The 26,055-nt window shown below is 54.8% G+C and overlaps 3 protein-coding genes across 14 annotated transcripts in view; 1 reads left to right on the top strand and 2 right to left on the bottom strand.

The window, feature by feature from the left end:
- Positions 1-919, bottom strand: part of SAXO5 (stabilizer of axonemal microtubules 5) — a 37,569-nt gene extending 36,650 nt beyond the window's left edge. Inside the window, exon 1 of the mRNA XM_075902949.2 lies at positions 667-919. The gene's annotated coding sequence lies outside the window, so the exon portion shown is untranslated. The remainder of the gene's footprint in view (positions 1-666) is intronic.
- LOC149520893 (ectoderm-neural cortex protein 1-like) lies at positions 211-5,373 on the top strand. Of its 2 annotated transcripts, none has more exons than XM_075902940.2 (3): positions 211-336; positions 1,663-3,469; positions 4,671-5,373. In XM_075902940.2, the coding sequence occupies exons 1-2, from the start codon at positions 253-255 to the stop codon at positions 3,445-3,447; spliced, it is 1,869 nt and encodes a 622-aa protein (XP_075759055.2). In that variant the 5' UTR covers positions 211-252; the 3' UTR covers positions 3,448-3,469; positions 4,671-5,373. The 2 variants fall into 2 exon arrangements, with proteins under 2 accessions (XP_075759055.2, XP_006126882.3); XM_006126820.5 differs by lacking the exon at positions 211-336 and adding an exon at positions 1,053-1,075.
- A 9,209-nt stretch (positions 5,374-14,582) lies between these two features.
- Positions 14,583-26,055, bottom strand: part of ARHGEF18 (Rho/Rac guanine nucleotide exchange factor 18) — a 95,332-nt gene continuing 83,859 nt past the window's right edge. For all 11 annotated transcript variants that reach the window (XM_089774926.1, XM_089774922.1, XM_089774924.1 and 8 more), the window contains 4 exons: positions 24,495-24,962; positions 22,166-22,493; positions 19,839-19,961; positions 14,583-19,749 (listed from right to left, as the gene is read on the bottom strand). In XM_089774926.1, coding sequence (XP_089631052.1) covers positions 19,604-19,749; positions 19,839-19,961; positions 22,166-22,493; positions 24,495-24,962 — 1,065 coding nt within the window. In that variant the 3' untranslated portion in view covers positions 14,583-19,603. The remainder of the gene's footprint in view (positions 19,750-19,838; positions 19,962-22,165; positions 22,494-24,494; positions 24,963-26,055) is intronic.

Here is a 26,055-nt window from a genome sequence, read left to right as displayed (position 1 = left end):
CCCGGGGCCTCACAGCGCCGAGGCCTTACCCAAGCCTGGGCAATCAGCCTGGTTGACGAACCGGCCTCCCGGCTTTGAGGCAGCTTCTCCCAGGCCTGCCTGGCACCCGCCCCACCTGGCAGCGCCGGAGTCACCGCGCGGGGAGCGGCCGCCCGGACTCTGCGGCCACCCAGTCAGCTGGGCCCCTCCAGCTGGGCAGGGCGTGGCGAAGCCGGTAGTCGGGCGCCGATTGGCTCCTGGCCCTGCATCTTAATGAGGGGGCGGGGCAAGCGGCTGGGGAAAGGACACGAGGCGGCGGCGGCAGCTGGCAGAGAGCGAGCGCGTCCCGGGGCGGCGGTAAGCACGCGGGCCGGAATGGGGGGGGCAGGTTGGGGGGAGGAGCAGGAGGGGGGGGGGGGGGCAGGGGGGGGAGCAGCAGCAGCAGCAGCGACCCTCCCCCCTCCCCCCATGGCTCCGGTGGCCGGGCAGCGCTGACCCCAACCTCCGGGCTGCTGGGGGCCCCAGAGCTCCCCGGACCCTCCCGGCTCAGCTGGGAGCTTGCCCCGCTCGGGCAGGGCGGGGCTCTCCATCCAGGGGCCCCCGCCCTGCCTGCCCCACGCTGGCCACAGGGCTTGAGGCGGCGGGACCCGACGCACCCTCTTAACCAGCGCGAACGCGGGCCCTGACCTGAGTTTCGTCCGGTCTCAGCTTGCTCGCTGCAGGGGCCGCGGGACCGGGGCTGGGGATCCCGGAGTCCCGCTCAGCCCCGCCCGTCTTAGCTACGAGTAGCGTTGGGGCACTTCCGTGCAAAATGCATTTGCTAGGAGGGCTCCCCGGGGCTGGCGGGCCGGCCGCTTCCTGGCTCCCAAGCCCTGCGTGCCTGCAGCCCTTCCCTCGCCCGGCTGCGCGCTCATTGCCCGGCTGTTCTGCCCCGGAAGCGTCCTAGATGACACAGCTGAAAAGCAGCTGTCGGGGGGGGGGGGGGCTAATGGGGAGTGGCGGCTTTGATTAATTCCTCCTTTGTTTAGGCAGGATCCAGGGGCCTGGTTCCCATCACTCTGCCATTGAAGCAGAACAGCCTCTGCCCATTAAAAACGTAATCATTAACATCAGTACAGCCCCTCCCCCCCATGGCTCCTGAGAGGCCTGGGGGTACTTGTGGGGGGCTTGTCCTGTTCTTCTGGGGAAGGGTGGAAAGAAAGATGCAGGAAGGGGAGGGTGCCTGCTGCCGCGGGCAGGGGGCGGGAAGCAGAGGCTTTGCGGAAGTGTGTCTAGTTTACCTCACAGGGCCCTTTTCCAGCTGCACAAGATGCAGCTAGAACTTTCCTTCTTCCAGGGCCAGCCCCGGGTACAATGAATGCTGACCCCAGCCTGGGGGGAGTTTGCCACTGCAAGACAAATGTCATTGCAGCCAAACTGCACAATTTCCCCTCTGTGTTAATTCCATTTCTTCTTGGACCACCTTACTAAACCCCCTTCCCCCAGCTTTCTAGCTTTGCCCCAGGCACCGTGCTGCCGCAAAAGCTTCCTCCAGCTGTGGGCTTTCCCGGAGCGGACCTGGGGAGATAGGGTGCTGAGGTGGTGGCCTATAAGCCCACTGGCGTGCTGCTAGGGGAAGGCAGGAGAGAAAACCAGAGGGGGTTCTGTTCGTGAAGCCCAGCCTCACGGCTCTTTCCCTTTCAGACTAGCCCCGCTGCCATGTCCGTCAGCCGCCACGAGAACCGCAAGTCCCGCTCCAGCTCCGGCTCCATGAACATCCACCTCTTCCACAAGCCGGGCCACGCCGACAGCCTCCTGACCCAGCTCAACCTGCTGCGCAAGCGGCGTCTCTTCACCGACGTGGTGCTGCGGGCGGGGAACCAGGCCTTCCCCTGCCATCGGGCCGTGCTGGCCTCCTGCAGTCGGTACTTCGATGCCATGTTCAACGGGGGGCTGAAGGAGAGCAGGGATGCGGAGGTCAACTTCCACGATTCCCTGCACCCAGAGGTGCTGGAGCTGCTGCTCGACTACATCTACTCAGCCCGGGTGCTGATCAACGAGGAGAACGCCGAGTCCCTGTTGGAGGCCGGGGACATGCTGCAGTTCCAGGATATCCGTGACGCTTCAGCTGACTTCCTGGAGAAAAACCTGCACCCAGCCAACTGCCTCAACATGCTGCTGCTGTCCTACGCCCACTGCTGCGAGAGGCTGCTGGAGCTGTCCTGGAGGATGGCGCTGGCCAACTTTGCGGCGCTCTACCAGACAGAGGACTTCCTCCGGTTGCCCAAAGACAAGCTGCTGGAGCTGGTGGAGAGCGAGGAGCTGGAGGTGGAGGACGAGAGCCTGGTGTACGAAGCCGTCATCGGCTGGATCCGGTACGACTTGCCCCAGCGGCATGATGACCTGCCCGAGCTGTTGCGCTCGGTCCGCCTGGCCCTCCTGCCAGAGTCTTATCTGCGGAACCAGGTGGCCACCGAAGAGCTAGTGACCAGCCACAAGCTGGGAGGGGAGATCGTGGCCGACGCGCTGCGCTGCAAGATGAAGATCCTTCAGAACGACGGGCCGGTGTCGGGTTTCTGTGCCCAGCCTCGGAAGGTCAGCCAGGCCCTGCTGCTGCTTGGGGGCCAGACGTTCGTGTGTGACAAAATCTACATGGTCGACCGGCAGACGAGCGAGATCATCCCGCGCACCGACATCCCCAGCCCTCGCAAGGAGTGCAGCGCCTGTGCGCTCGGCTGCAAAGTGTACGTCACCGGGGGCAAGAGCTCCGAGAACGGCGCCTCCAAAGATGTCTGGGTTTACGACACTCTCCACGATGAGTGGGCGAAGGCTGCGCCCATGCTGGTGGCCCGCTTTGGCCACGGCTCTGCCGAGCTTGGCCATTGTCTCTACGTAGTCGGCGGCCACACGGCAGTAAATGGCTCCTTCCCGGCTTCGCCCTCCGTCTCGCTGAAGCAGGTCGAACACTACGACCCCCAGATGGACAAGTGGTCCCTGGTGGCCCCTCTCCGGGAGGGCGTCAGCAACGCTGCCGTGGTGGGGGCCAAAATGAAGCTGTTTGTCTTTGGGGGCACCAGCGTGAGCCAGGAGAAGCTGCCCAAAGTGCAGTGCTTTGACCCTGGCCAGAACCGCTGGACGGTGCCTGCCAGCTGCCCCCAGCCCTGGCGCTACACGGCTGCGGCAGTGGTGGGCAGCCACGTGATCGTGATTGGGGGTGACACGGAGTTCTCGGCCAGCTCTGCATACCGCTTCCACAGCGACACCTACCAGTGGTCCAAATTCGGGGACGTGACTGCTAAACGCATCAGCTGTCAGGCGGTCACCTCGGGAAACCGGCTGTACGTGGTGGGGGGCTACTGCGGGACTCAGCGCTGCAAGACTTTGGACTGCTACGACCCCTCCTCCGACTCCTGGAGCAGCGTCACAACCGTGCCCTACTCCCTCATCCCCACCGCCTTTGTCAGCACTTGGAAATACCTGTCTGCCTGAGCCACGCCCCGGGACTGGAAAGGTAAGTCCTCCTCGGGCAGGGCGCAGGAGCAGACGGGTCGACGTTTCAGGCTGGAGATGCTGGCCTGGCTTCTCTAGCGAGGGCTGCTCACCGGGAGAGGGGAACTCGGATGTTTTCTGCCTCGCTGGCAAACCCCCGTGTCTGTAGGTGGCGTGGAAGGCCCCTATGAGGGAAGGAGGCTGGAGGGCAGCGGAGAGGAGAGCTGTAACTGGAGCAAGAGAGTGGCCCATCCCATGTCTCCGCACTCCTCCAGACTAAGCCTCCAGGGATTGCAGATGGCGTTGGTTGGCCCCAGTAGGGGACACCCTGGCAAGCTGATCGGCACATTCTTGTGCAACAACTTCCAGGCTGGCTGCAGCTAACCGCAGGGGCCAAAGATAGAGCTTGTGGCCATAAATGAGACTGTTTTAGCACAGACTCCTCCTCGCGGTGCCTGGGTCAGTCTGCCAGTGGCACTCAAATAGCCATCCCTGGGGGGACAGGAGAGCTGGTGCCAAAGCAAGATTACAGCTGGAAGTTAGACCCCGGACTGCTTGTAATTGCATTTGTAAGACAAACCCTGTCTACATATAAACACAGAGGCTCTTCCTTCTAATTATCCTCTGGCCCCATTCATGCCACTTACCTCCTCCTGCCCGAGCTATTCATTTTAAGGGTAAGAGGAATTAACCCTTTCTGGGCACTCGCTGTGGAGTTAGTGCCAAAGTGGGACAGATCTTTCGGCCTTTTATCCTACTTTTTACCCATGATGCTGTGTCCTTGCGTCTGAGTTTGTTGGATACAGCCAAGTATTTCCCATAGAACCCTAAACCAGAGAGGACATACCTTGTGGATGCAGGCAGGCTTGTGTGGACCCACCCTGCCCAGTGCTAAATCGGTAATGAAAGGGGGGGGGGGGTGTGTGTGTGTGTGTGTGTGTGTGTGTGTTTCCCCTTCCCCTCCCGCTCATAACCAGGGCTGCTTATCTACTTGCCCATGGCAAATAGATTTCAGCCGGTTGCCCCGTTCACCGGTGGTTCACGCGTGCGCAGTGCGGGGCTGGCGAGTGGTTTTCGCCGCAGTCGCCGAGCCCTGCTCATAACTAATGCAGCAAGCCCCAAAGGGCTATGGCACGGCCCTGGCACAAGTTAAATACTGGCCTTGCTGCAGCTGGTTCTGGTTTGAGACGAGCGTTCTCACCACCGCCCCTTTTGCGTTACAGGTTTCGCCAGGAGCTGCAGATGTCAGGTGCCACCGTGCCCGCTTCTCACTTCGCCACGCGTCCACGCGGAGGACCCGGGCAGGCGAGCACCACCCCTTACGTCGGCGTTGTGAGGACTCGCAACTCAGCCCTCCCATCCGCAGGAGGCGTGTAGGGCAGGACAGTCCCCTTGGGTATCGGACACCAGGTTGCACAGTCGCAATGCATTTGGAGGGCTTCAGATCGATTCTGAAGAGAGCTTAGGGGGCAAAGCTCCAGCATAGCTAGCTGGCCAGCTCTTTTGAGAAGGTGGCAGGGCAGGTTTTCCAAGGGACGGGTTCCGTTTCCTTTGCAGACATTGTCACTTTTTTCAGCTCAGGCACTGGTCCAAGAAGGGAGGAACCCTTTGTGTTCCCTACAGCTGCCCCGTGCTGTCAGTAACAGTCGCTGTCACCAGCATCTGCAGCACTGTGAGCAGCAGGTGGTTGTTTCACAGCTCGGGGTGAGCAAGCCAGTATTTCTGATGGACCTGTTGTCCGCTGGAAGGGGCGGAGCTGTTTCTAACTGGCAGCAGCTGGCCACCGGGTTCTGATGCTGCTCCAGTGACAAATGCACAAAATGTCTTACGGGGTGTGAAGGGCCAGCGAGCTGGTTTGCTACAGTGTGTTTTTTTTTTTTTTCTTTACACAGCAGCCTGGTGCTGCTTCAATAAACCTTAATAAAACCCACTGCCTCCTGGGTGATTGCACAATCAGCTGCACACCTGATTAGGGTGTGTGTCTCTCACAAGCCAGCCCCACAGGCTGTGCTCCGCCGCAGAAAGGTGTTTGTGGAATAGCTGCATGTTCCAAACCTTGTGCTGAAGGGACAGGTGCCCCCAGCATGGCCTAGCAAGGACAGGTCACACACCACCTCCCTTCTCTGGTAGAGGCCTGGCAAAGGGTGAAGCTCCCTCCGTCTTACATGCAAGAGATGTTATTGGCCAACCTGTGGAACTCCTTGCCAGAGGAGGCTGTGAAGGCTAGGACTATAACAGAGTTTAAAGAGAAGCTAGATAATTTCATGGAGGTTAGGTCCATAAAAGGCTATTAGCCGGGGGATAAAATGGTGTCCCTGGCCTCTGTTTGAGAGAGGCTGGAGAAGGATGGCACAAGACAAATCACTTGATCATTGTCTTTGGTCCACCCCCTCTGGGGCACCTGGTGCTGGCCACTGTCAGCAGACAGGCTACTGGGCTAGATGGACCTTTGGTCTGACCCAGTACGGCCTGCCTCTCACTCAGGTGCCTACCATGGTGCTTTTCCCAGTGCCCAGGCAAAGGGGAGGGGAGGAAACCTGCTAAAAACTAAGGTTTCTCTATTGCAGAGCAGGCGCCTGGGCCGTGGAAGGAAATAAAAGTAGCGAGGAGCTGTGGAAAGACGGCTGCTAAATCACTGTTTGTGCCTTTTAAAAGGGGTGTTTGTATCACTGCCTTAAATGGTCTTCATATGATCTAAGGCCATTGCGGGACCACTCGGTCTGCGATGGATGGGGGAGCAAAAGGCGGCCCCAGCTGACCAACGGCTATGGCGTAGCTCTGAGCCAGGTCTAATCTACCTTTGCAGGTAGCTGTGGGAGTGCTCGAGCCCAACACCCTGCCGGGGATGCCAGCCAGCTGTGATGTAACTGACAAAGCCCCACCCCTAGCATGCTGCAGGCTGGGACAGGGCCTGGCTCAGTGTCAGGGCACAGACATAGGGAGGGGGTGAGGCCCCCCTGCCCAGAGCTGCCCTTTCCCACAGGCCAAGCTTTGGCAGAGGGAAGCGCTGACCGCTCCTGTTAAGACCAGGCTGCCTGCAGGACTCAGGGTTGCACCTGCGAGAGAAGCCACGGTGCTGAGCGTGTGTGCCCAGAGGCCTCTAAGAACAGCCCCATGTGGCTGAAACGTTGCTCGTGGCCTCTTGCTGCGTCTGCTGCCGCCAGGGAGTTGAGTCTGGAGCAGCAGCCTGCCCGGTTATTCATTTTGGGCTCAACATGCCGAAGTGTAGAAACACCCGCACTGGTTCGCAGGAAGCAAACGGGCTGTGGGCTGGAGTGTCTGCCTGCAGGGGGGAAAGTGCAGCCTGGGGTTGAACCATCATTTGTTTTCAGGCTGACAAGCTACAAAGCAACATTATGGGCTGAGAAACAGGAGGAAAGGCGGGGGGACCTGATGCAGTTTCTGCAGCCTTGTGCCCTGTGCCACTGTCTATTGCTGGGACATCCAGAGAAGCGCCCCCCACCCCCCAGCAGGTGGGAAACTGCTCCAGCCCCCACCGGTTAACTAGAAGTGGTCAGCATCACTCATTAAGACTGATGCTTACTGGTTAACCTTTCACATCCCTAGTAGGGGGCAGGCATGGGGGAGCGAGGAGCCTGCTGGAAATGCAGTAAGATGACGCCCCGGGCTGGCAGTTCTGCACCTCCCAGCTCTATGCGTGAGCAGTGCAGGCAGGCGCGAACCCGTGGCATTTCACAGAGCAGGAAACTGAGGCCTCAGTTCACAAAGTCAGGCGGCCGCAGAACTGGGTCCAGCAGCCCAGTGTCCCCTCCCTCCCCTTATCTAATCTCAGCTGTTCCTGACGCAGGAAGTCTCTCTTCCCTTTTAAACCAGCGGCTGCTTTCAAGGGGCAGGCAAAGTCCAACTTGACTCCAATAAACCCAGACACTCAAGGTTTCGTGTGCAGCCGTTTGTGTAGCCCCTGTTGTGTTCTCGCTGCCAGGCAACGGCGCTTTGGCGCTCAGATCCCCTTCCACGTCCGCAGCAAGGACAAAAGGGGTTTGCTGCTGCAGCACCATTGAGTCTCCGGCTGCTGCCTGCCCTGGCACTGGGCTGCCTGGCTGGATCTGTTTGCTCAGCAAAGGGCCCTGACGGCTGCATGATAAAGGCAAAGCAACTGCTGGCTTGTCTCTGGCCTTCTTGTTGTTCTGCACTGACACTGTCTCCCCCCCACACCCCAGCTCTGTCCCTATGGAGGGGCCCTCGAGGAAACCTTTGCCGCATGCTTCACCAAGTGGCCCATGCGGCACCGACCTTTCCTGGCTGGAGCCTCCAGCTCCTACAGGGGACCAGCCCGTAGAGCCGCTTAGGAACTCGGAAAGGCACTATGGCCCTTTCAGCACCCTTGAGAGGGAGAGGGCGACACTCCTGCAGCTGCAGGTCCACTTCTGGGGCTGTTTGCTCACTTGTGCAGAAACCCCTGCGGAACTGATCCGCTGCCTAGGTCAGGCCCGCAGGCCGAATCTGGTCTACCAGGGCTAGCCCTTAGCAGGCCCCAACGCCGCCGTATTTACTTCCATCACCACAGGATGGGGAGTCACAGTTCCTATTGGCCATGGGTTGCCCTTCCCGGCCAATGGGAGCTGCGATTGCCCGGACCTGTGGTGGTGGGGGGGGGGAGAGGGGGTTTAAAAATAGTACCACAGTGGCCCACCGCGGCGACCCACCACCATTTTATTGCCCACCCGGGTGATTTGATGCTGCTCAAACCAGAAAGCCTTTGGCATTGGCTGCCATGTGATTTCCTGGACACAAGTTCCCACATGCGCACCTCTCCCCCCCCCCCAACCCAGTCTGGAGACTGGCGCAGTGTTAAGGGCCAGGCCGGATTGCGCACACAAAGCCCCGCACAACCTGGACCAGCTTTGACAGCCGCTGTGCAGTTCTGCAGCCGGGTCCAGGAGCCTCTGAAGCGGCTGCAGCTTCCACATCATTCTCTGGGTGGGGAGGGGAATGGGCTGGAGAGGATCCTGGGTGTGGATGTTCTGGGCCCGGCTGGTAGACGGGGACATTTAAACCACCCAGCAGCACAAACCTGTTTGGAAGGAGCAGCAAGTGTTTCAAGCCAGCTGCTCCATGTGACAGATGCCAGCACCGCAGCTGTGGGTGTCCCAGCCAAGTTCTCTGATCTTCTCCGCAGCCCAAGGACTTGCGTGTTAATGAGTAGCCAGCCCCCGCCCGAGCTGTTTCCAGCCTGCTAACCAGCTAGTGAACATGCCCAGCCCACGCAGCGCTCAGGGCAGGCCAGCAGCCCCGCACTGCTGTCCCACTGAGCCCAGAGTCCGCCGCAGCAGGGCGCCAGGCCAGGCGTGACCCTCGAGCTGGGCGCTCCTGTGCAGGTGGCAGCGGGCGAAGCAGGCGCTGGCCCCACCCAGGACAGCGTTTGTTACTGGCTGGGCTGGGCGCGGGGTGCGCCAGCTCTCCGTGTGCACAGAGGGAGTCGTGCAGGAACCACAGCCATGGTGCAGGAGGAAGGCGCTAGCCCCTGGAACCACCGAGGTCCAGCTGGGCTCAGAGCGCCTCTCCCTTCAGTAGTGTTATGCTCACGGGCTGCAGGCTGGTCGCTCCAGCTGGGCGTGATTCCTAACCAGGATGTTTGGCCAAACCCCTGCCTGCCTTATCTGGAGCACTTCTCAGATCAAGGGAGTCCCTGCAGGCAGCCGCCAGGTGGTTGCCGTGCGCCAAGGCTGCCAGCTGGGCCCAGGCCAAGCCCTGGACAGGAAACAGCTGCAGTAAATATTTCAGGCCAGTTACCTGCCCTGCCCCACCGCCAAAGCTGCCTGGACTGTTGAGTCTGTCTGCTTCCTCCCTCCATGGATGGGCTGGGCGGGGGAGCTTTACCCAGTGACACCCACCGCACCTGGTGTAATCCCCGGCCTGGCTACCAGCCCGTGTGGAGAGGGTCAGGGCAAAGACCACGGCCTGGCCCCCTGCAAGGGGATGCATAGACCAGGCTGAGGCTGGGTCTCCCTGTTGCCATAGCAATGAGGCCTGGTGCTGGGAATGCGGGCGAGGGGGTCAGAGCATCCCCAAGGCACGGCAGCCCGTGTGTGCCAGCAAAGCCCTTGGTGCAGCAGGAACCTTGGAGCCGGCACAGGTTGGTTGCTCAGCCCAGTAGCCTCATTCTCCTGCTTCACCTGCCTGGAGGGCTCCAGGCACCTGAGGAAGCACAAGGCTCTGCCCCCACATACCTCCCAGGGGATGGGAGCAGGACCCTGAACCGCTCCCAGCCACAGGTGAACGCCTCCTGGGGTGCTCGCCAAGCTCTCTGAGAAGTGGACTCTCTCTCCAGGACCGGGACATCCTGTACCAGGTGTGCTCCAGCAGAACAGCGAGACCCTCACAACACGGAGACCGCCAGGCCTGGGATGGCTGTCCACCTCACTGTCCAGCCCTGGGACATCGCAGGCCCATAGCACATTCCCCCTCACATGCAGCCGGCAACCTGGGCAGGTGCCAGATCCCAGATGAACGGCTGGCCCTGCCCTACGGCCACACGACGTTCAGCCAGCCAACCGGCACGTGGGGCCCCCGGGCAGCAGGAACTGGCGCCGTGGCAGCTCCATAAGCGCCTTGCGTGGCAGCGTTCAAAGGGCTAAGAACCCCCAGGCCGCAGACCAACCCCAAGTCTCCATCTTTAATCCTGAATTGGATAAAAAGCTGAGCAGCCCCGGTCAGAGCTGCCAGCCGAGCCCAGGCCAAGCTGGCCCTGGAGAATCGGGGGGCCTGCCCCCAGGGAACAGGCCAAGGCGAGGCCACACGCTGCCCCAGCCCGGCTGGTTGCGGTGTCAGGAATACGCTGAGACCCAAGCAGCAGCCTCAGTTAGAGACCCAAATGCTGAGACAAACATTCCCACAACTTCTACCCATGCTGCTCCTGCTCCTGGCACACGGAGGACCCAGTGGGCCAGTCCCGCTGCTCTCAGGCCAGGTGCCTGTTCGGACCGAGCAGTACCACAGGGCGCTCTCTCTCTCTCCATGGCTGGTGAAGATCACGCACGGCTCTGGTCATTGTCCGACCCACAGCTGCTTTTGTGGAAAAACGTGCCAGTCTGGATGCATCCTCAGAGTGAGGCAGGAGCAAGGATGGAAACAGCTTCCCTTACTGTGTTTACTTTCTCCTCTTTTTGCTTCCATATTCGATCGGCCGTGGTGCTCACTGAGCAGTTAAGAGTGAACCTTCCCTCACCCACCTATGTGAAATCCCGTGGATTATTGGCGTGGGCGACGTTGAGAAGTCATATACAGGGCAGGTCTCTGGTTCTGTCCATTGCCCTCAGCACTGCGGGTGGGTTGTGGTTCGTTCACGTGGCTTAATTAACACTAAGAATGAGAGACATCGGCCTTTGGAAAGGGGAGAGGCCTGCTCCTGTCCGCAGTGAGGCCTGGCTCGTCCTAGAGCAACCCCCCCGCTCCCCACGGGGGTTTCAAGCATGTCGTTTTACTCGCAGTCCTTTAAGAAACGCAGCCCAGAACAGAACGCAGCCAGGGCCTCGCATCTCTTGCTCTCCAGGGCTGCCAGCGGACAAGACAAGTTGCCCAAAGCTCTGGCAGATGGGCACTTACCCTGCTTCCCCATAGGGGTGGAGAGGGTCCCGCTCTGATCCCAACCCACAGCGCCAGAGGAAAGCCCCTCAGGCATCGCTCGGAAGCTCCTTTGCTTGTCTGCGGGAAGCAGACTGGCCCACTCCTGGGTAGAAAACCCAGACTGTCGGTCACAGAGGTGAAGCAGCAGCGTATTGCCCCTCTCTGCAGCCCCCGATGGATCCAGTTGTCTCCACACATGCTCTTCCTCCTGCGTCTGGCTTGCCGGTGTGGTTGGGAGGGCTGCGCCGCGGAGCCTTCCCCACGGGACCCCAAAGCACTCACCGCGTCGTTCCCTCTGGCCCGAGTGAGCCGTCCTTAGCGAAGCGTCGGGCGGGCGTTTGAGACGTGTCGGATTTGACGTGAGCGATGGTGGAGAGGAGCTGCTGCCCTGGCTGGCACCAGAGGCACGTACGTTTACTGCTCGCTCACGCACAACTGGTTACAACATCAAGCTCTGGAGGGAGGTGGACTCTCAGAGAAAGCTTTGCACGGAACAGCTGTCCAGCGGCTTTGCAAACAGACACTTGTCAGCAGAGGCCAGGGCAGATGTATCTTTGTTCCCATTTTACAGAGCAGCAACGATTTGCCCAGAGCCTCACCACAAGACAGCAGCTAGAGCCAAGAATAGGCTCCAGGGGGTCTCCGTTCCCAGCCACGGCCTGCCCTTTGAGAAACAGTTATCTGCCACACACCTGACTCTGCCTCACACTTTAGGGTGTGTCACTGGCAGATATATTCCCCTCCCTGCAGCCAGACTGGCCCCTCTGCACAGCAGCTGTTGTGCTGAAGGAATTTTGATTTAACTACCAGCAGCATGAATTTATTGCCAACATTCAACCGGCCTCCTCCTCCCTGGCTGCAAACACCCAACTGTTTGCCAGTCACGGCCTCCAAGCCCCTCCTGTTCTGGTCTTTGGGCTTCCTGAGCACTGCAGCCGCCTGTTTCCAAACCACTTTCCCTGCGCTCTTCTCATCCACAACAGCCCTGCTCCTCTTCACATTTCTTAACCGGGGGCAGGGGGGTGGGTCCCCCACACAGCCTGGGACCATAATGGAGCAGCTGCAGTTCATGGAGGTCATTCCCCCACTTCCTGTATCCCAGTAGCATCCCTACTCTGTGCCCAATCTACCCATAACCTGCTCTGGCAACAGGGACTTCAGCCGAGTGGCAGCTCTCTAGGCCAGTGTTTCCTGATTTTATTTGGCCACGGAACCCTTTTCAGCTTAAAATAATTTCAAGGAACCCTTAGGGTTCCCGGAGTAAAATTTGGCAAGCAAAAAAAAAAAAAAAAAAAAAAGAGCCCCGCCAGGATTGGTCAAGCAAAAAAATACTCTGTCTCTTTAAGAGGGGGCGGGGCAATGCTGCATCCTCGCGGAACCCTGACTTTGTTTGCGGAACCCTGGGGTTCCACGGCGCACCAATTGGAAAACACTGCTCTAGGCTCAAAGTCCTACTCAGCCGGAATTTTCCTCTGCCCACCGTGTGTACTGCAGTTTGGGGCTTCCTGACTTGGTTATTAACCGCCTCCCAACCCAAGGACTAGTTGGGCAGGACTCTGCCCCTCCCAGTAGCACTGCCTTTTAATTCCAAACCTGGAACAGCCCCATCAGCTGTCACCTTCTCTGCTGCTGAACAAGAGGTGAGACAGGAAGTGACTCTCGCACTTGGGCTAGCTACACCCCCAAACAGGAGATGACTAGAGCAGTGAAGCCACTGCAGCTAACCACAGGGAGAGCTCTCCAGGGGACCAGAATGAGCACAAGTGAACACAAGAACGGCCATACTGGGTCAGACCAAAGGTCCATTTAGCCCAGCGTCCTGTCTGCTGACAGTAGCCAATACCAGATGCCCCGGGGGTAATTCTCCTGTGATCCCTCCCCGTCACCCACTTCCAGAGAAACAGAGGCTAGGAACACCATTCCGACCCGTCCTGGCTAATAGGCATTGATGGCTTTAGCCTCCATGAATCCATCTAGCTTTTCCTTGTACCCTGCCAAAGTTCTAGCCTTCACTGCATCCTCCGGCAAGGAGTTCCACAGGTTGTGATCCACAAGTGAGACTGATTTGTCCTCACCGCAGATCCAGGGACCTATTTAGCCCCCTTCCCCTTCAGATCTCCAACCTGCGAAGCATCAGTTGGTTTCACAAATCCATTTGCCAGCACTGACGGATGCGGGGGAAATATGATGGGAGCCTCCTTTGCAGATCTGCAGCTTGCAACACTAAGATCATTTCACCGGCGAAGAGCGACTCCCAATGGGGAAGAGAGCCCGGATCCCTCGCTACCAATTTGAGGCAGACCACCATTCAGAGTCTGCAATGTTCACAGACGTGTGCTCATCTGGCCTTCCTCAGCACAGACTCCATACGGGAGTCCCATTAAATCCCTGAAGCCTTCCCTGAGTTTATCTGGTCTAATCCCCTGAGCCTTAATCCCTTGCATTATCTAAGGCCAGCAGTTCTCAACCCTTTCTGGGGACCACCAGCCAAGCACCCATGATGACAAAATGGGTGCAGAAGTGAGCTGAGGGCGAGGGTGGGGAGCCTGAAAGGAAAGGAGGGTGCAGGCTAAGTGTGGGAGGTGGAAGGGAGGGTGGGGGATGCAGGGTGTTGGGGGGAGGAGGTGCGGGAGAGGTCTGAGCGCGCTTACTTGGCTCTGTGGCCCTGCTGCTCCAGGCACCGCCCCCTCCTGCTCCCATTGGTCGTGATTCTGGACAATGGGAGCAGCAGGGAAAGCCTCCAGGGGACAGTTCCCCCAGCCGGGGGGGAGGGGAGAGTGGCAGTGCGCAGAGCCACTTCCTTTCTCCCGATCTAGATCCCGTGAGGCTTGTCTCTCCCTCCCTCTGCAGTGGGAAGGTGGCGCTCCAAACCTATGGGAGGATGGGGGGCATGAGGCTGGAGTGCCATTACAGGCTCTCCACTGTGGGAGAGGGGAGGAGGGAGCCACGAGCCCGCGGCCACCTGCAAGATGGTCAGACCACACTTTGAGAACCACTGCTGTATGCCAAGGCGGGCTGACTGGTCCTTCGTTTGGAGTCCGTCAATACTGAGCAGTGTTAGGAGCGTTCTGCTGAGTGCCGCACTGTCAGACCCGTAGCAGGTGCTGCAAACTAGTCAATGCGTCCCACGCTGGCAAAACCAAGCAGCAGCCACCAGGCTGGTACGGAGAGTGTGGTGCACTGCACGTAGAAACTGACTGGGACAGCACCAGCAACACCTCAAACCAGATGGGCCCCCAGGTGCTGTCTGCCAATGTAATCTAATGTCCTACCCTTCCATTTCCACCACTCTGCTGCATTTCTGCCATTCAGGGACCAGATCACCCCTGTGGGAGTCTTAGCTCTTTGGAGATCTCTACTTTCAGGAGCTTTGCACCTGCTCTGACTCACCATACGCATCCCCCTTTCCTCTAGGCAGCAGATATGGAATCCCTCAAACACACTAGGATTCTTGTCTGTAGGGTAGAAAACCAGGTGCACGTGAGAAATCGCCTCTGTTTTAGGGTAGCAATTACATCTTAAACTGAAATAAAGTCCCTTAAAGCAGCTAGCTTTTGAGGGTATTTTTATTGCTGGATGTTGGTTTCAGGTGTATTGCTGCTCTGAAACCCTTCAATGGGGAACCATTGCGATCATTGTAAAAATAAATTGTTTGGTGGGCTAAGATCACGTTCACAATTAACCAAGAAGTGCACCATTCAAGAGAATATTAACATTTAACCACAGACTTTACAAATAAAATTAAGGACTACAAAGAAGTTGAATTACCAAATTATTGACAGTAGAGGAACTATTTACAATGTTTACATCCTACCAAAACGGAAACAACCGAGACCATCTCCCCAACCAAATAGTCAATTTAAATCCCATGTAATCATAAATCATGATTATTCATGAATCATTGCAGTGCAGAGGAGGCCTTTAAATCAGACCTTTAAATCAAACAGTATCAAGACAGTTCACAACTCACTGAGCAAGAAGATACAACAGGGTTTACTTTCATCAGCATGATACAAACAGAAGACAAATTTAAAATAAACCTTCCTAAAGTGCTCCAATTCTTTTCAGTACAAAAATATAAAACACTGATTGGAAACATGGCACAAATGGAATTCGACACAAAACATGCACACGCAAAGGATAAAGGGCAGCTAACGATTTCAAAGGTACTGGACTGGCCTTGAGGAGGGGAAAAGGCTGTTCTGGTTTCTCACAAGCAGGGTTTATAGCCATGGCAGAGGTAAGATCTTCGCCAAGGGAGGCTGAGAATGGGGAATACAACAAAATGCATTCCCTTGTGGAGAGGAATCTACACAATGATCTGGTATATCACTAGCATTAGCAGAGTCTCAGATAACTAGACTATGTAGGATCAGGTATAAGGGTTTTTTTTCCCCCACTATTTTTAAATCCTATTCCAGCCTACTATGCTCCTGTGATTCTGATTTTAGGTATTCTGCCATTTGCTTTAACGAGTGCCACAAATGCACTCAAACTGTATCCTACATCTGGAAGGAGAACAATTTAGAAAGCCAGAATTGTCACTATTTTTACTCCTACTTGTACGGACACAACAGTCACTGGTGCGCAGCAAACAGGCATCTCTAGGAATCAGCAACTTTTCTTCCCAGGCAGGGAAACTGGTTTCCAAAGTCAATTTGTGGGCCGGGCTGCATCTAAAGCTCACAGCTAGGAAAGTCAGAGACAATCAAAGCACTTGCGATACAGCGTCAAAGTGAGCGCAACCCTGATGAAGACATTCGAATCTTAAGGCCTGAAGTGGCAGAAGTTTGAAAGGACAGAAAAAAGGAAGCAGCCTTCAGACATGGTTTTAAAACTGAAGATCAAAGACTACAAGCAACCTCAAGATTTCCATGCCACGATGTTAAATACACATACGATCCATAATAGTAAGGCTGTGACACAAAAGTGAGTAGTTCAAAGGTCATACTGCAACTCCCATCAGACCTCAGGGCAGCAGAGGACCAAAGGTGAATTCAGGCAGGAAGGGAACCATAGAGGTTCAGTTCTCTGATCTGTAGCAACAGAATTCAAAAGCAAACATTTGGTAGTCAGCTTCCCCCCACCCCCTAAATCTGTCACTTATCCCAGACCTGAACAGCATCTTTGGAATCTAAGCCGCTTCAGGGGGGGAAAAAAACTGTTTAAAAACTAGTGCTGGGCAAAATCCCCCAAATGAATTACTTTTTAATGATAGATTCTGTCTTGTGAAATGGGAGGAATTTAATGACATTTCCAGGCCTCTGACTTTGCAAAACTGAACAGGTGATTCTTTTAAAATCGCCTTTTGTCCTCAGCTCCACACCAATGATTTTGCACTTTGGGCAGGGGTATGTCATATTTTGGTTTAGAGCAGGTGTGGGCAATAATCTTTTGCTGGGGGCCACTTCAAAAATTTGTGAAGTGGCTCCAGGTAGCACCGGAAGGGGCGGGGCTGCAAACGGAAGGGGTGGGGCCAGGATGCTTCAGGGTTCTCCACCCACAGACCATGATTGCTTTGGGGGTGGGAGAGCCCCTTTGCCCACTAAACACCCATGCTGCTGGCAGTCAGAAGAGACTTCCCATGCTCCCCCACCCCGAGACCAATCAGGGCCTGGGGGAGCACGTGAAGCCTCCTCCTGCCCCGCCAGGAGCACACAGCACTTCTAAGTGTTGCATGCTTCTTGCAGGGCGGGGGTAGGGTGGAGGTAGGGCGGAGGAAACTTTGTGTGCTCCTCCCGCCCCCAGGCCAATCAGGGCACCCCTAACTGGCCTGGGGGCAGGGGCGCAGCAGGGCCTCCGCGAGCTGGATCAGCCAGCTTGGCGGGCCGGATCCGGCCCACGGAGGCCCTTTTGCCCACCCCTGCTTTAGAGCATGGTACAGGTACAGATTTTGCACACTAACATTAAGATAGCACATCCTTCACTAATTCACTGTCATGCTTCTTCAGGCTGCTCCCCCTACAGAAAAATCCCAGCAATACCTAGCTTGGCACTTAAAATAAAACCTAGACAAACCTGAGTGTACTCAAGAGACCAAGAGCCAAAGGGCTCCCTTCACCGCACCAGATTCATGCAACCTCCACACATGCTAGCAGCAGTGAGACGTGTGCACTGAGGACAGAGGCTGACTCTTAGACTAGCTCCTTAGTTGTGGACGGAAGGCTCGTCTTTGAAGAATGGTGCCGAAGAGGCACCACATGTGCTCACTTGGAACTACAATCGCTTCCTGGGAAAACACTAGGGAGAAAGGCGGGTTGTATTTCTGATGAGATTTCATTACAGACCTAGTAATTTTCAGGGATCTCTCTTCTACATCTGGGAGCATTTATTGCACGGAAGGGTGAGGACAGCAGCAGATAAAGAAGACTCGCGAGCCCATGCACCATCTGTCCCTTGTCCTGACCAGTAATAACGGGACACGCTGGGTCACAAGAAGGCAGGATCATGATGCCTGCATCAGGCTGTCTCTTGATGTGACCGTACAGCTCTTCGCACCCCAGCTCCATAAGAAACTGCACAAGCTGTGCAAGGCCTCCGAGCAACTTGGCTAAAAAAAAAAACCAGTATGAGCTTCTAGAGCTTCTCTGCTGATAAACCAGAGTGACTGGGGGCAGATTCTCTTCTCACTTACACCAGTGTAATTCCAATCACTTGAATGGCCTTGATCCTGATTTTCAGCCGAGCGGAGAATTAAGCCAACGACATCCAAGACAGCATCACAAGCGACAGCACCAGCACAGGGCCACTGAGCTTCCAAATTTCTCTTTTCTTCCTCCCTGATTACAGATTTCCAGTGTATTTGCATTGCCCAATTACAGCTTCGCTCGCCGGGTACAACAGCCCAGCTTACAGCATTTGGCCATTTCCAAACCCAGACTGTACTCTACAACAAACACTTCTGACAATTTAAATGCCTCCAGGGCTTTTCTCCTTGAACAGCTGAAAACGCTTCGGCTGCACTGAAGTTACAGCCAGCCAGTATTTTGTTGGCATGTCACATGTGTACTGCCCACTCAGAGGGAACTGTTTTCAACAGCCAGCCTTCCTCAAAAGCAGGAATAAAGCAGCATTTTCGAATGCTTCTGGTTGGGAAATTGCACCGACTTGTGCTGAAATGGTTTTAGTCATGATGTTGTGCGTCAAATCTCCTGCAGCTGCCTTTTGGGAAGCATTTCTCCAAACGTGTTATAGTAGAGAAAGATCCATTTCCCTTGCGATGGCAGTGTCCCCACTGAACAATCCCTTTGGTGCATATCGCTGTAGACAGTATATTTGACAAGACAGTTCCATGTACTGGGTTACATGTTAATGAGATGTAGTGCATATTCGAGAACGGAGACACACACCAGAGTCCTGTGACCCCTTGAACGATTCCCCAAATTGCATTGCTGGGACGTACTCCCATTTGAACAGAACGGTGTTCACTTTGTCAGCGCTCCAAGAGTCGCTAAAACCTAACCCATCCAACGAGAGACGTACCAGCAGATGCAAGGGGGTTTAGTGAATGGTAAATTATTCTAAATATTCCTTATTCCCTTCATTCCTGGCTGAGCTGCAGAGCACTCCCCGCAGCGACAGCAAGCTGTGTGACTTTCCAGTCCTTGGTGATGTGCGCTGAGCTGACAGACAAAGACCCAGAGAACAAGGGGTTAGACAGGATAGTAACCCACCACCTGCTGGACCAGCTCTTCATGGTCAGGATCTTCAGCAGCAACAAAACCCCAGTCTCAAAATTCGTTTTGAACCAACCTGTTTTCTGCTTTGGGAATTTATACGCTCACCCACATGGAGACTGTTCTCCAGGTGATGTGTCCTTAAGATGCCTTTCCTGAAGATGGACATCAGACCTAGCACAACTGATGGAACACACTGTCCTAGCCCAATTCTTCACAGCCACACTAGAGCGTTGATCCACATCCAACCCCGTGCTGCCACAACGAGAGGGAATTTTTGGCTATGGGGACTTTTTCAATGGAAGAGGTTTACAGTCTCTCTTAGATTGTACACGTGCAGTGAGCACATGTTCCAGGGAACTCACTCACAGATACAAGATGCCATTCCTTTTATGCGAGTGTGTTGCTCTCCTTGCTCATGCTGGCTATGAGAAGCCTGGCTTGCTGTCTGGCTAGCTATTAAAACAATATTAAGAATCTGTGACACCGATCACTTGCTCTGTAAAGACAGAATTGAACCTCTCAGCCATTTGAGGGCCTATTAATAAAACTTTGACATAAAAAAAAAATCTGGGCGGTCCAACATCAACTTGCTTTACAAGATAAAAGATCTACCAAGAGCTACTGAAGATTCACCAGAGTGAGCAAATTACAGTGGATGGCAACATTTTAACAGGCTCTGAATGTATACACCGATGTCATAGAAAAGTCAATACTTTCCCATGCTCGGAAAAATTAAAAGGAAGTGTGTTACTATGGGGACTTCATTTTGAGCAGTCACTAGAGAAGCCAACCAAGCGACAGTGAAATCCTGCTCCGGAAGGACACCCCCAGTGCCGCACTTCAGTTCGTTGAAACAGTCTGGCACAAGGACCTTCTTGAACAAGAAACACTCAGAAAAAAATGACTTCTTCTTTGCTGGTATCGTCCTGAGCGTTGATCAGGGCTGGTGGAGAGGCCACAAAGGTAGGGATGTGCAGACTGTGGGACCGGAATGGAATCCCTGCTTCGGGCTGGCTGTCAGCTGGGCCGTAAGTCTCTGTAAGAAGAAGGGAGAGGAGACTCACCGTGGTACACAAGGACATCTTGGCAGTGAAAGGTGGCGCAGTGCACCCTGGAGAGCCTTACCTGGCTGGAACGCAGTGCCCTGGCTGTTCAGGAGGACTGGGCTCGCCGACCGCCTGTTCCTCGGTGCACCTTCATCTTTCCCAACCAGCTTAGGTGTCAGCAGCTGTTTCAGGTCCACAGATGCTGAAAAGAACAAGTCGCTCTACACATCAGTACCTCATCCTGGTAGCATTTTGTCAATTCTGATACTTCAAGCCTGGGCATCTACCCAACCCTCGCATCCCTAAAGGGGCTGGTATGAATACCCCCAATTACCTCTTCAACTGCTCCAACTAGGGATGTGAAGGTTTAACCAATTAATCTGTGGGGGGCTGCCCACATGCTGTGGACAAGGGCTGCTTTGGTTGGGCTGCAGCAGCCCCTGCCTGCGGTGTGGGGGACTACTCCAGCTGGGCTGAAGCAGCTACCTGCTCAACCCCTACCTTTAATCAGGTAAGCAGTTGAACAATATGTTTAGCCAGTTAAATGGGATTTTACATCCCTCACTCAGATCAGGCGCATTCACCCTCCTACCCCCCACCAGCTTCGATTTCGCTATGCGGAGACATCCCAACTTCCCAGAGACCTCCCACTGACAACTGAAGATTTCAATCCACTTTCTTGATGATACTAGACCATCATAAAACAACTCTGGCAGAGACACCCAAAATGGCTCCTGGCACTCCCCACGCTAGAAAGGGCACCAGGAATCTACCCGTGCACCGTACGTGCAATGCAGCTGCAGCAGAGACAAAGCAAAGCAGATCTGCCAGGCAAGTTTGCCAAGGCTTTCATCCCATAAGCAAAAGCAACCAATGGAAACAGAATCATTCCAGCCCCAAAGGCCTCCATGTCCCGACACCCATCCCTGACCCATCATCCTACAAACCAAATTAGACACCAAGGGCTGAACTCCATGCCACGGGTGCAGAATGCCACGGGTGCAGCATGCCACGGGTGCAGCATGCCACGGGTGCAGAAAAGTTACACTTTATTCTTAGTTCCACCCCCAAGCGCACAGCCCATTAGTGCTGATGAGAATGGAACCCGTCAGGGTTGGGTTTCACACCCTGCTCGTCAAAAAACTACCCAGTTTTATTTCCACTCTGCAGAGCTCCATGGAAAAGCAAGGTAAAAATAATCAAATTGGGGAGTTGAACCACTACGGTTCTCTTCACGCATCTGACGAAGTGGGTCTTTGCCCACGAAAGCTTATGTTCCAATACATCTGTTCGTCTATAAGCAGCCCACAGGACTTTTCATAGTTTATACGGTTTTGTTGTCTCTGTGGCCACCACCATCAGTGGGAGGGGGATAAAAAGATCAGTTACGTGCTGGACACAAGCCAATTCATTTTATGAAAATATTAAACACCAGTTCAAAAGCAGAACATGGCTTCAGTCCTCCAGTGGCCTAATGGATAAGGCATCAGCCTCTGGAGCCTGGGGTTGTGGGCTTGAGTACAACCACCCACCCCAGAAGCAGCTAGTCAGCCACCACCAAGGAAAGTCAGGGCAGGGCAACCCCAAGATGCCTCCACAATGCACCCAGAGAAGACCGACACCATCCACGCTACATAACCACGGACATGTCGGATGGATGACTTGCTGGGACTATCTGGCACGGAACAAAAATGATATTTATATAACTCAAAACCCAAAGGCTATTCCAGGCAGCTGGGAATAAGGCGCTTCCAAGTGGGTGTGGTTTTTTCATTGCCTGTCATTGTCAAAGGCCACTGTTTTAGTCCCCGGCTCTTAAAAGCAGAAGTTACACCATGTTATTGCGATTGCACTGGTAAGTCCTTTCTATTTCTGACAGAATTAGCCCATTTTAGCTCTGCGGTACATTCACCACCCTTGTTCTGGCCTGGACATGCATGTTCGCAGGGTGAGAAATGTTGGCAGTGCAGGGGGTGGAGGGAAAGCAATTCAGCCACATTGGGATAACCAATGGCTAGGAGTGAATGCGGCGTACACCACCACAGGGATGAGACACGCTGCTCACCATTCACCAAACAAGCCAGGATTTGGGGTGATGTATGTATGCCCAGAACAGAACTGGATGCTTATTTGTGATCCCTCTCCCCCCTTCTACATCCAGTGTTGCAGCAGATGAGGACAGGGTCAGGGAGACACAGGATTAAATCAGCCCTGATGAGAACCACGTTAAGGACATTCAATTTTCAGCTACATTTCCACCCCAAGAAGCGCCCTGGTGCTTTCTGTGGCTTGTGAATTCCCGTGAGGGGCCTGTTTGGCTGGCTGGAAGTGGCCACAGATTGGCTGCAAATGGGGTTCTGCATCTGTGAGGTCAGCAGAGCTCCGAAACCTGCCTCGGGCCCTCACCTGAGCTGTCCGTCCGATGAGATGCTTTGCTCCTCCCCCCCTTTTCTTTGCTGCCTTTCGAGAAGGTGGCGAGTTTGGTGGGGATTTGCTGCTGAACGGCAGCCGGTTTCTGGATCTGGTTGGTGGCACTCAGCAGGTGGATTGGCACCTCGTTCTTCATCGCAAGAACCGGGCGGTTCTCCAGCGTGGCGCTGTCCCTACGCACCAGCTCCGGCCAATCCTCGTAATCCACTCCCAAGACACTAGCCCTCCCAGAGGGCTTCAAGTGGGATGCAGACCCTTCTATCCCTTCTCCATTGGAAGCGATGGAGTGGTTCAGCATTTGACCCTACACGAGAAAAAAAAATACATTACACGAAGCTCGTACTGCACATGCACCAAAAACTGAGCAGGGAAATATATAAACGCCTTCTTGAAGCCAATAACAGGGCCTCACGTGTGCAACTGAACAAAAGAAGGGGCGAGAATAACTCAGCCCGCTAAGTCTTGGTAAACTGAACACAAGCTCTTGGCAGCTTCCGAACCTGCTTAATATCATCCATGACAGAGGGCTTCAAATGGGCCGGCGTAAGCTGACGACAAAATGCAAACAGTGCAGGCAGTAGGAAAAACCAAAGAGGACAAGTGAATGCACCATGTTCTAGATAGATTAGGCTGTGGCCAGCAAGCGGGGCTGTATTTCTTCATGCAACACAGTCAACTTGTGGAACTCCTTGCCAGAGGATGTTTTGAAGGCCGAGACTATAACAGGGTTAAAAAAAAAGAGCTAGACAAATTACTGGAGGTTAGGTCCATCAATGGCTATTAGCCTGGATGGGCAGGGATGGTGTCCTAAGCCTCTGTTTACCAGAAGCTGGAAATGAGAGAGAGAAGATGGATTACTGAATGAATACCTGTTCTGTTCATTCCCTTTGGGGCACCAGGCATTGGCTGCTGTCGGAAGTAGGATACTGGGCTAGATGGCCCCAAGGTCTGACCCAGTGTGGCCGGTTTTATGTTCTACCACCTGCAACGCTGCCCCGGCTGCCCGAGCCTGCTGTACATTTACAAGGCAAGTGAGCTTGGTCACCTATTTTACAGCCCCATCGTTCCAACACTGCCCACTGGGGCTGACTCCTCTCCCCCTTGAGAGAGGCTGAATCAGTGAAGCTGGGCGCCGTTCAAGGTGGGGTTGTCGTCAGAGGCAGGAGGTTACATTTTGGAAGGGGCCCATGTTTTTAAAACGTAAATACACAGAAATCAGGAAAGTTACAGTTGCACTGAACACCTCTAATGTGATCCTCTCCAAAGGACAGCACCTTTATTTAAACACATCCTAGTGCAGTCCGAGACCAAATGCAATTTCCTCAGCTTCTACTACAGATCCCTTGGGCAAGTTTCACAGGAATGGCCAGACAATCAGAACTGGACCATCTACCCCACTGCCCTGTCTCCACGAGTGGCTGGAACCTGCTCCTTCAGAAGAAAGTGCAACGCCAAACCCTACAACAGGCAGCTATGGGATAACCTGTCCCCAGGGAAAGTTCCATGGTTAAGGTGCAGCAACTTCCATTAAGAAATCTACTAGGAGACTTACCTGGCATTGCCCAGGTCCTTTGGGCAAGAGGCTGGCAGTGAGGGAGGTGCAGGACTCAGGCCAGGGCCTTGGGGATGAGGGGGAGGGGGGAGTGCAGGAGTGTGGGTTGGGAGGGTTAAAAGGCAGGTTCAGGGCAGGAGGTCCCATCTGGCACAGCCCTTTTCTCTTCCCCCGACCCCACAGCTGCCAGAAGCCACTTTCATTTCCCCCCCTGCCATGGGTCCCCTTCCTCTCCTCCCAGCCTCCAAGGGCCCCTTTCCTCTCCCCCCACCCCGACCCTCCCCTCACGACCAGGGGCCTTTTTTCTCTCCCCCAACACTGCAGCTAAGGGCCGGGGGAGGAGGGAGGATTTGGGCAAGAGGGAGGAGCTGGCAGAGCCCCATCCCTGCTGGTCACTTCCTTGCTGGTGCAGCTGCAGGTCTGCTCTCCCCTGAGGGCTCACTGCCCCCAGTGACCCCTCTCATATTGCATCGCTCCCAACAGCAGCCTCTCCCTTTGCATATTATGGAAAACAGTCCTTTTTTCCAGGTCTCCAGTTCTCCTGGCACAACCAAACCTTCACCTTGCTATAAGTGAACAGAAGAGGAAGCTGCCTACCAAAGTTGATGTCCCTAGTTTAGGAGGAGTTCTTGAACAAACGGACTCGCAGACAGACACACACACAGACAAACACACTCTAAATTACAGAGAGAGAGATGTGTAGGTGGCAGTTACGAAATGAAGCATCCAGCTGCAAAGCAGCTCAGTCCTTACCTGCCCCATGTCTGGGGAGAATGTGCCCGACCCCGTATTCTGCTTTTTCAGCTTCTTTAGTTGCTCCACACGTTCTCTGTCTTTCTCGACTGCTCTCTGCGCTTCCCGTAGCCTCTCTAGGTCGTGCTGATAGGCCTCCCGTTGTCTCTCCAGCTCCTCCCGGTCCTGGGTCAAGCGGCCTTTCAGCTGCCGAGTTTCCTCTTCTCGCTCCTGTAAGCGGGCCTCTTTGCTTTCCAGCTCCCTCTGCTGTCGGTCCCTCTCCCGTTCCCAGCGCTGCTGATCCACCTTCAGCTGGTTCTGAAGCTTCTGCACATTGGCCAGTTCTTCTCGCTGCTTCTCAAAGTTGCGCTGTTTCTCCTGCTCCAGTAGCAAGTTCCCGCGTGTGGACTGCAGCCGGTACTGCTTTTCCCGATCGATGATGGTGGCTCGCTGGATTTCTATGCAGCTGTCCTGCTGTGATATCACTGCCTGGGGGAAAAAAAACAGCACGACTCAGTCACAAGACGCACGGGCTTGCAAAATACAGAAGTGAGGCCAGAGACTGCACTGTCTACCATGGTATAAATCTCAAGAGACACAGACCTATTAATGACCTGGATGAGGGGATGGATTGCACCCTCAGCAAGTTTGCAGATGACATTAAGCTAGGGGGAGAGATAGATACGCTGGAGGGCAGGGATAGGATCCAGAGTGACCTAGACAGATTAGAGGGTGAGCCAAAAGAAATCTGATAAGGTTCAACCAGGACAAGTGTAGAGTCCTGCACTTGGGACGGAAGAATCCCAAGCATTGTTACAGGCTGGGGACCGACTGGCTAAGTAGCAGTTCTGCAGAAAAGGACCTGGGGATTACAGTGGATGAGAAGCTGGATATGAGTCAACAGTGTGCCCTTGTAGCCAAGAAGGCTAATAGTATATTAGGTTGCATTAGGAGGAGCATTGTCAGTAGATCTAGGGAAGTTGTTATTCCTCTTTATTCGGTTCTGGTGAGGCCACGTCTGGAGTATTGCATCCAGTCTGCGACACCCCCCCCCCCCCCACTACAGAAAGGATGTGGATGCTTTGGAGAGGGTCTAGAAGAGGGTAACTAAAATAATGAGGGGGCTGAAGCACATGACCTATGAAGAGAGACTGAGGGATTTGGGTTTGTTTAATCTGCAGAAGAGAAGAGTGAGGGGGGATTTGATAGCAGCCTTCAACTTCCTGAAGGGAAGTTCCAAAGAGGATGGAGAGAGGCTGTTCTCAGTAGTGACGGATGGCAGAACAAGGAGCTGGTCTCAAGTTGTGGTGGGAGAGGTCTAGGTTGGACATTAAGAAAAACTATTTCTCTAGGAGGGTGGTGAAGCACTGGAATGGATTATCTAGGGAGGTGGTAGAATCACCATCCCTAGAGATTTCAAAATTGCTCCCTTACGTCAAATTAATAAGTGAAGCATCCACACCACCAAGCCCATTATTTCAAAATAACAGGCCACTTATACTGAAATTTGTACTCCTACTTTTCTCAGGGAATAACACTAATTTTGGGTGATTTCAAAATATTGTTAGTGTGGATGCTCCAG

This window comes from Pelodiscus sinensis, chromosome 32 (genome assembly GCF_052426305.1).
Source record: "Pelodiscus sinensis isolate ZL-2025 chromosome 32, ASM5242630v1, whole genome shotgun sequence".
In the NCBI taxonomy this organism is placed as follows: Eukaryota; Metazoa; Chordata; order Testudines; family Trionychidae; genus Pelodiscus; species Pelodiscus sinensis.
The sequence above is the reverse complement of the archived record's forward strand: the minus strand, read 5'-3'. Positions and strand labels throughout refer to the sequence as shown.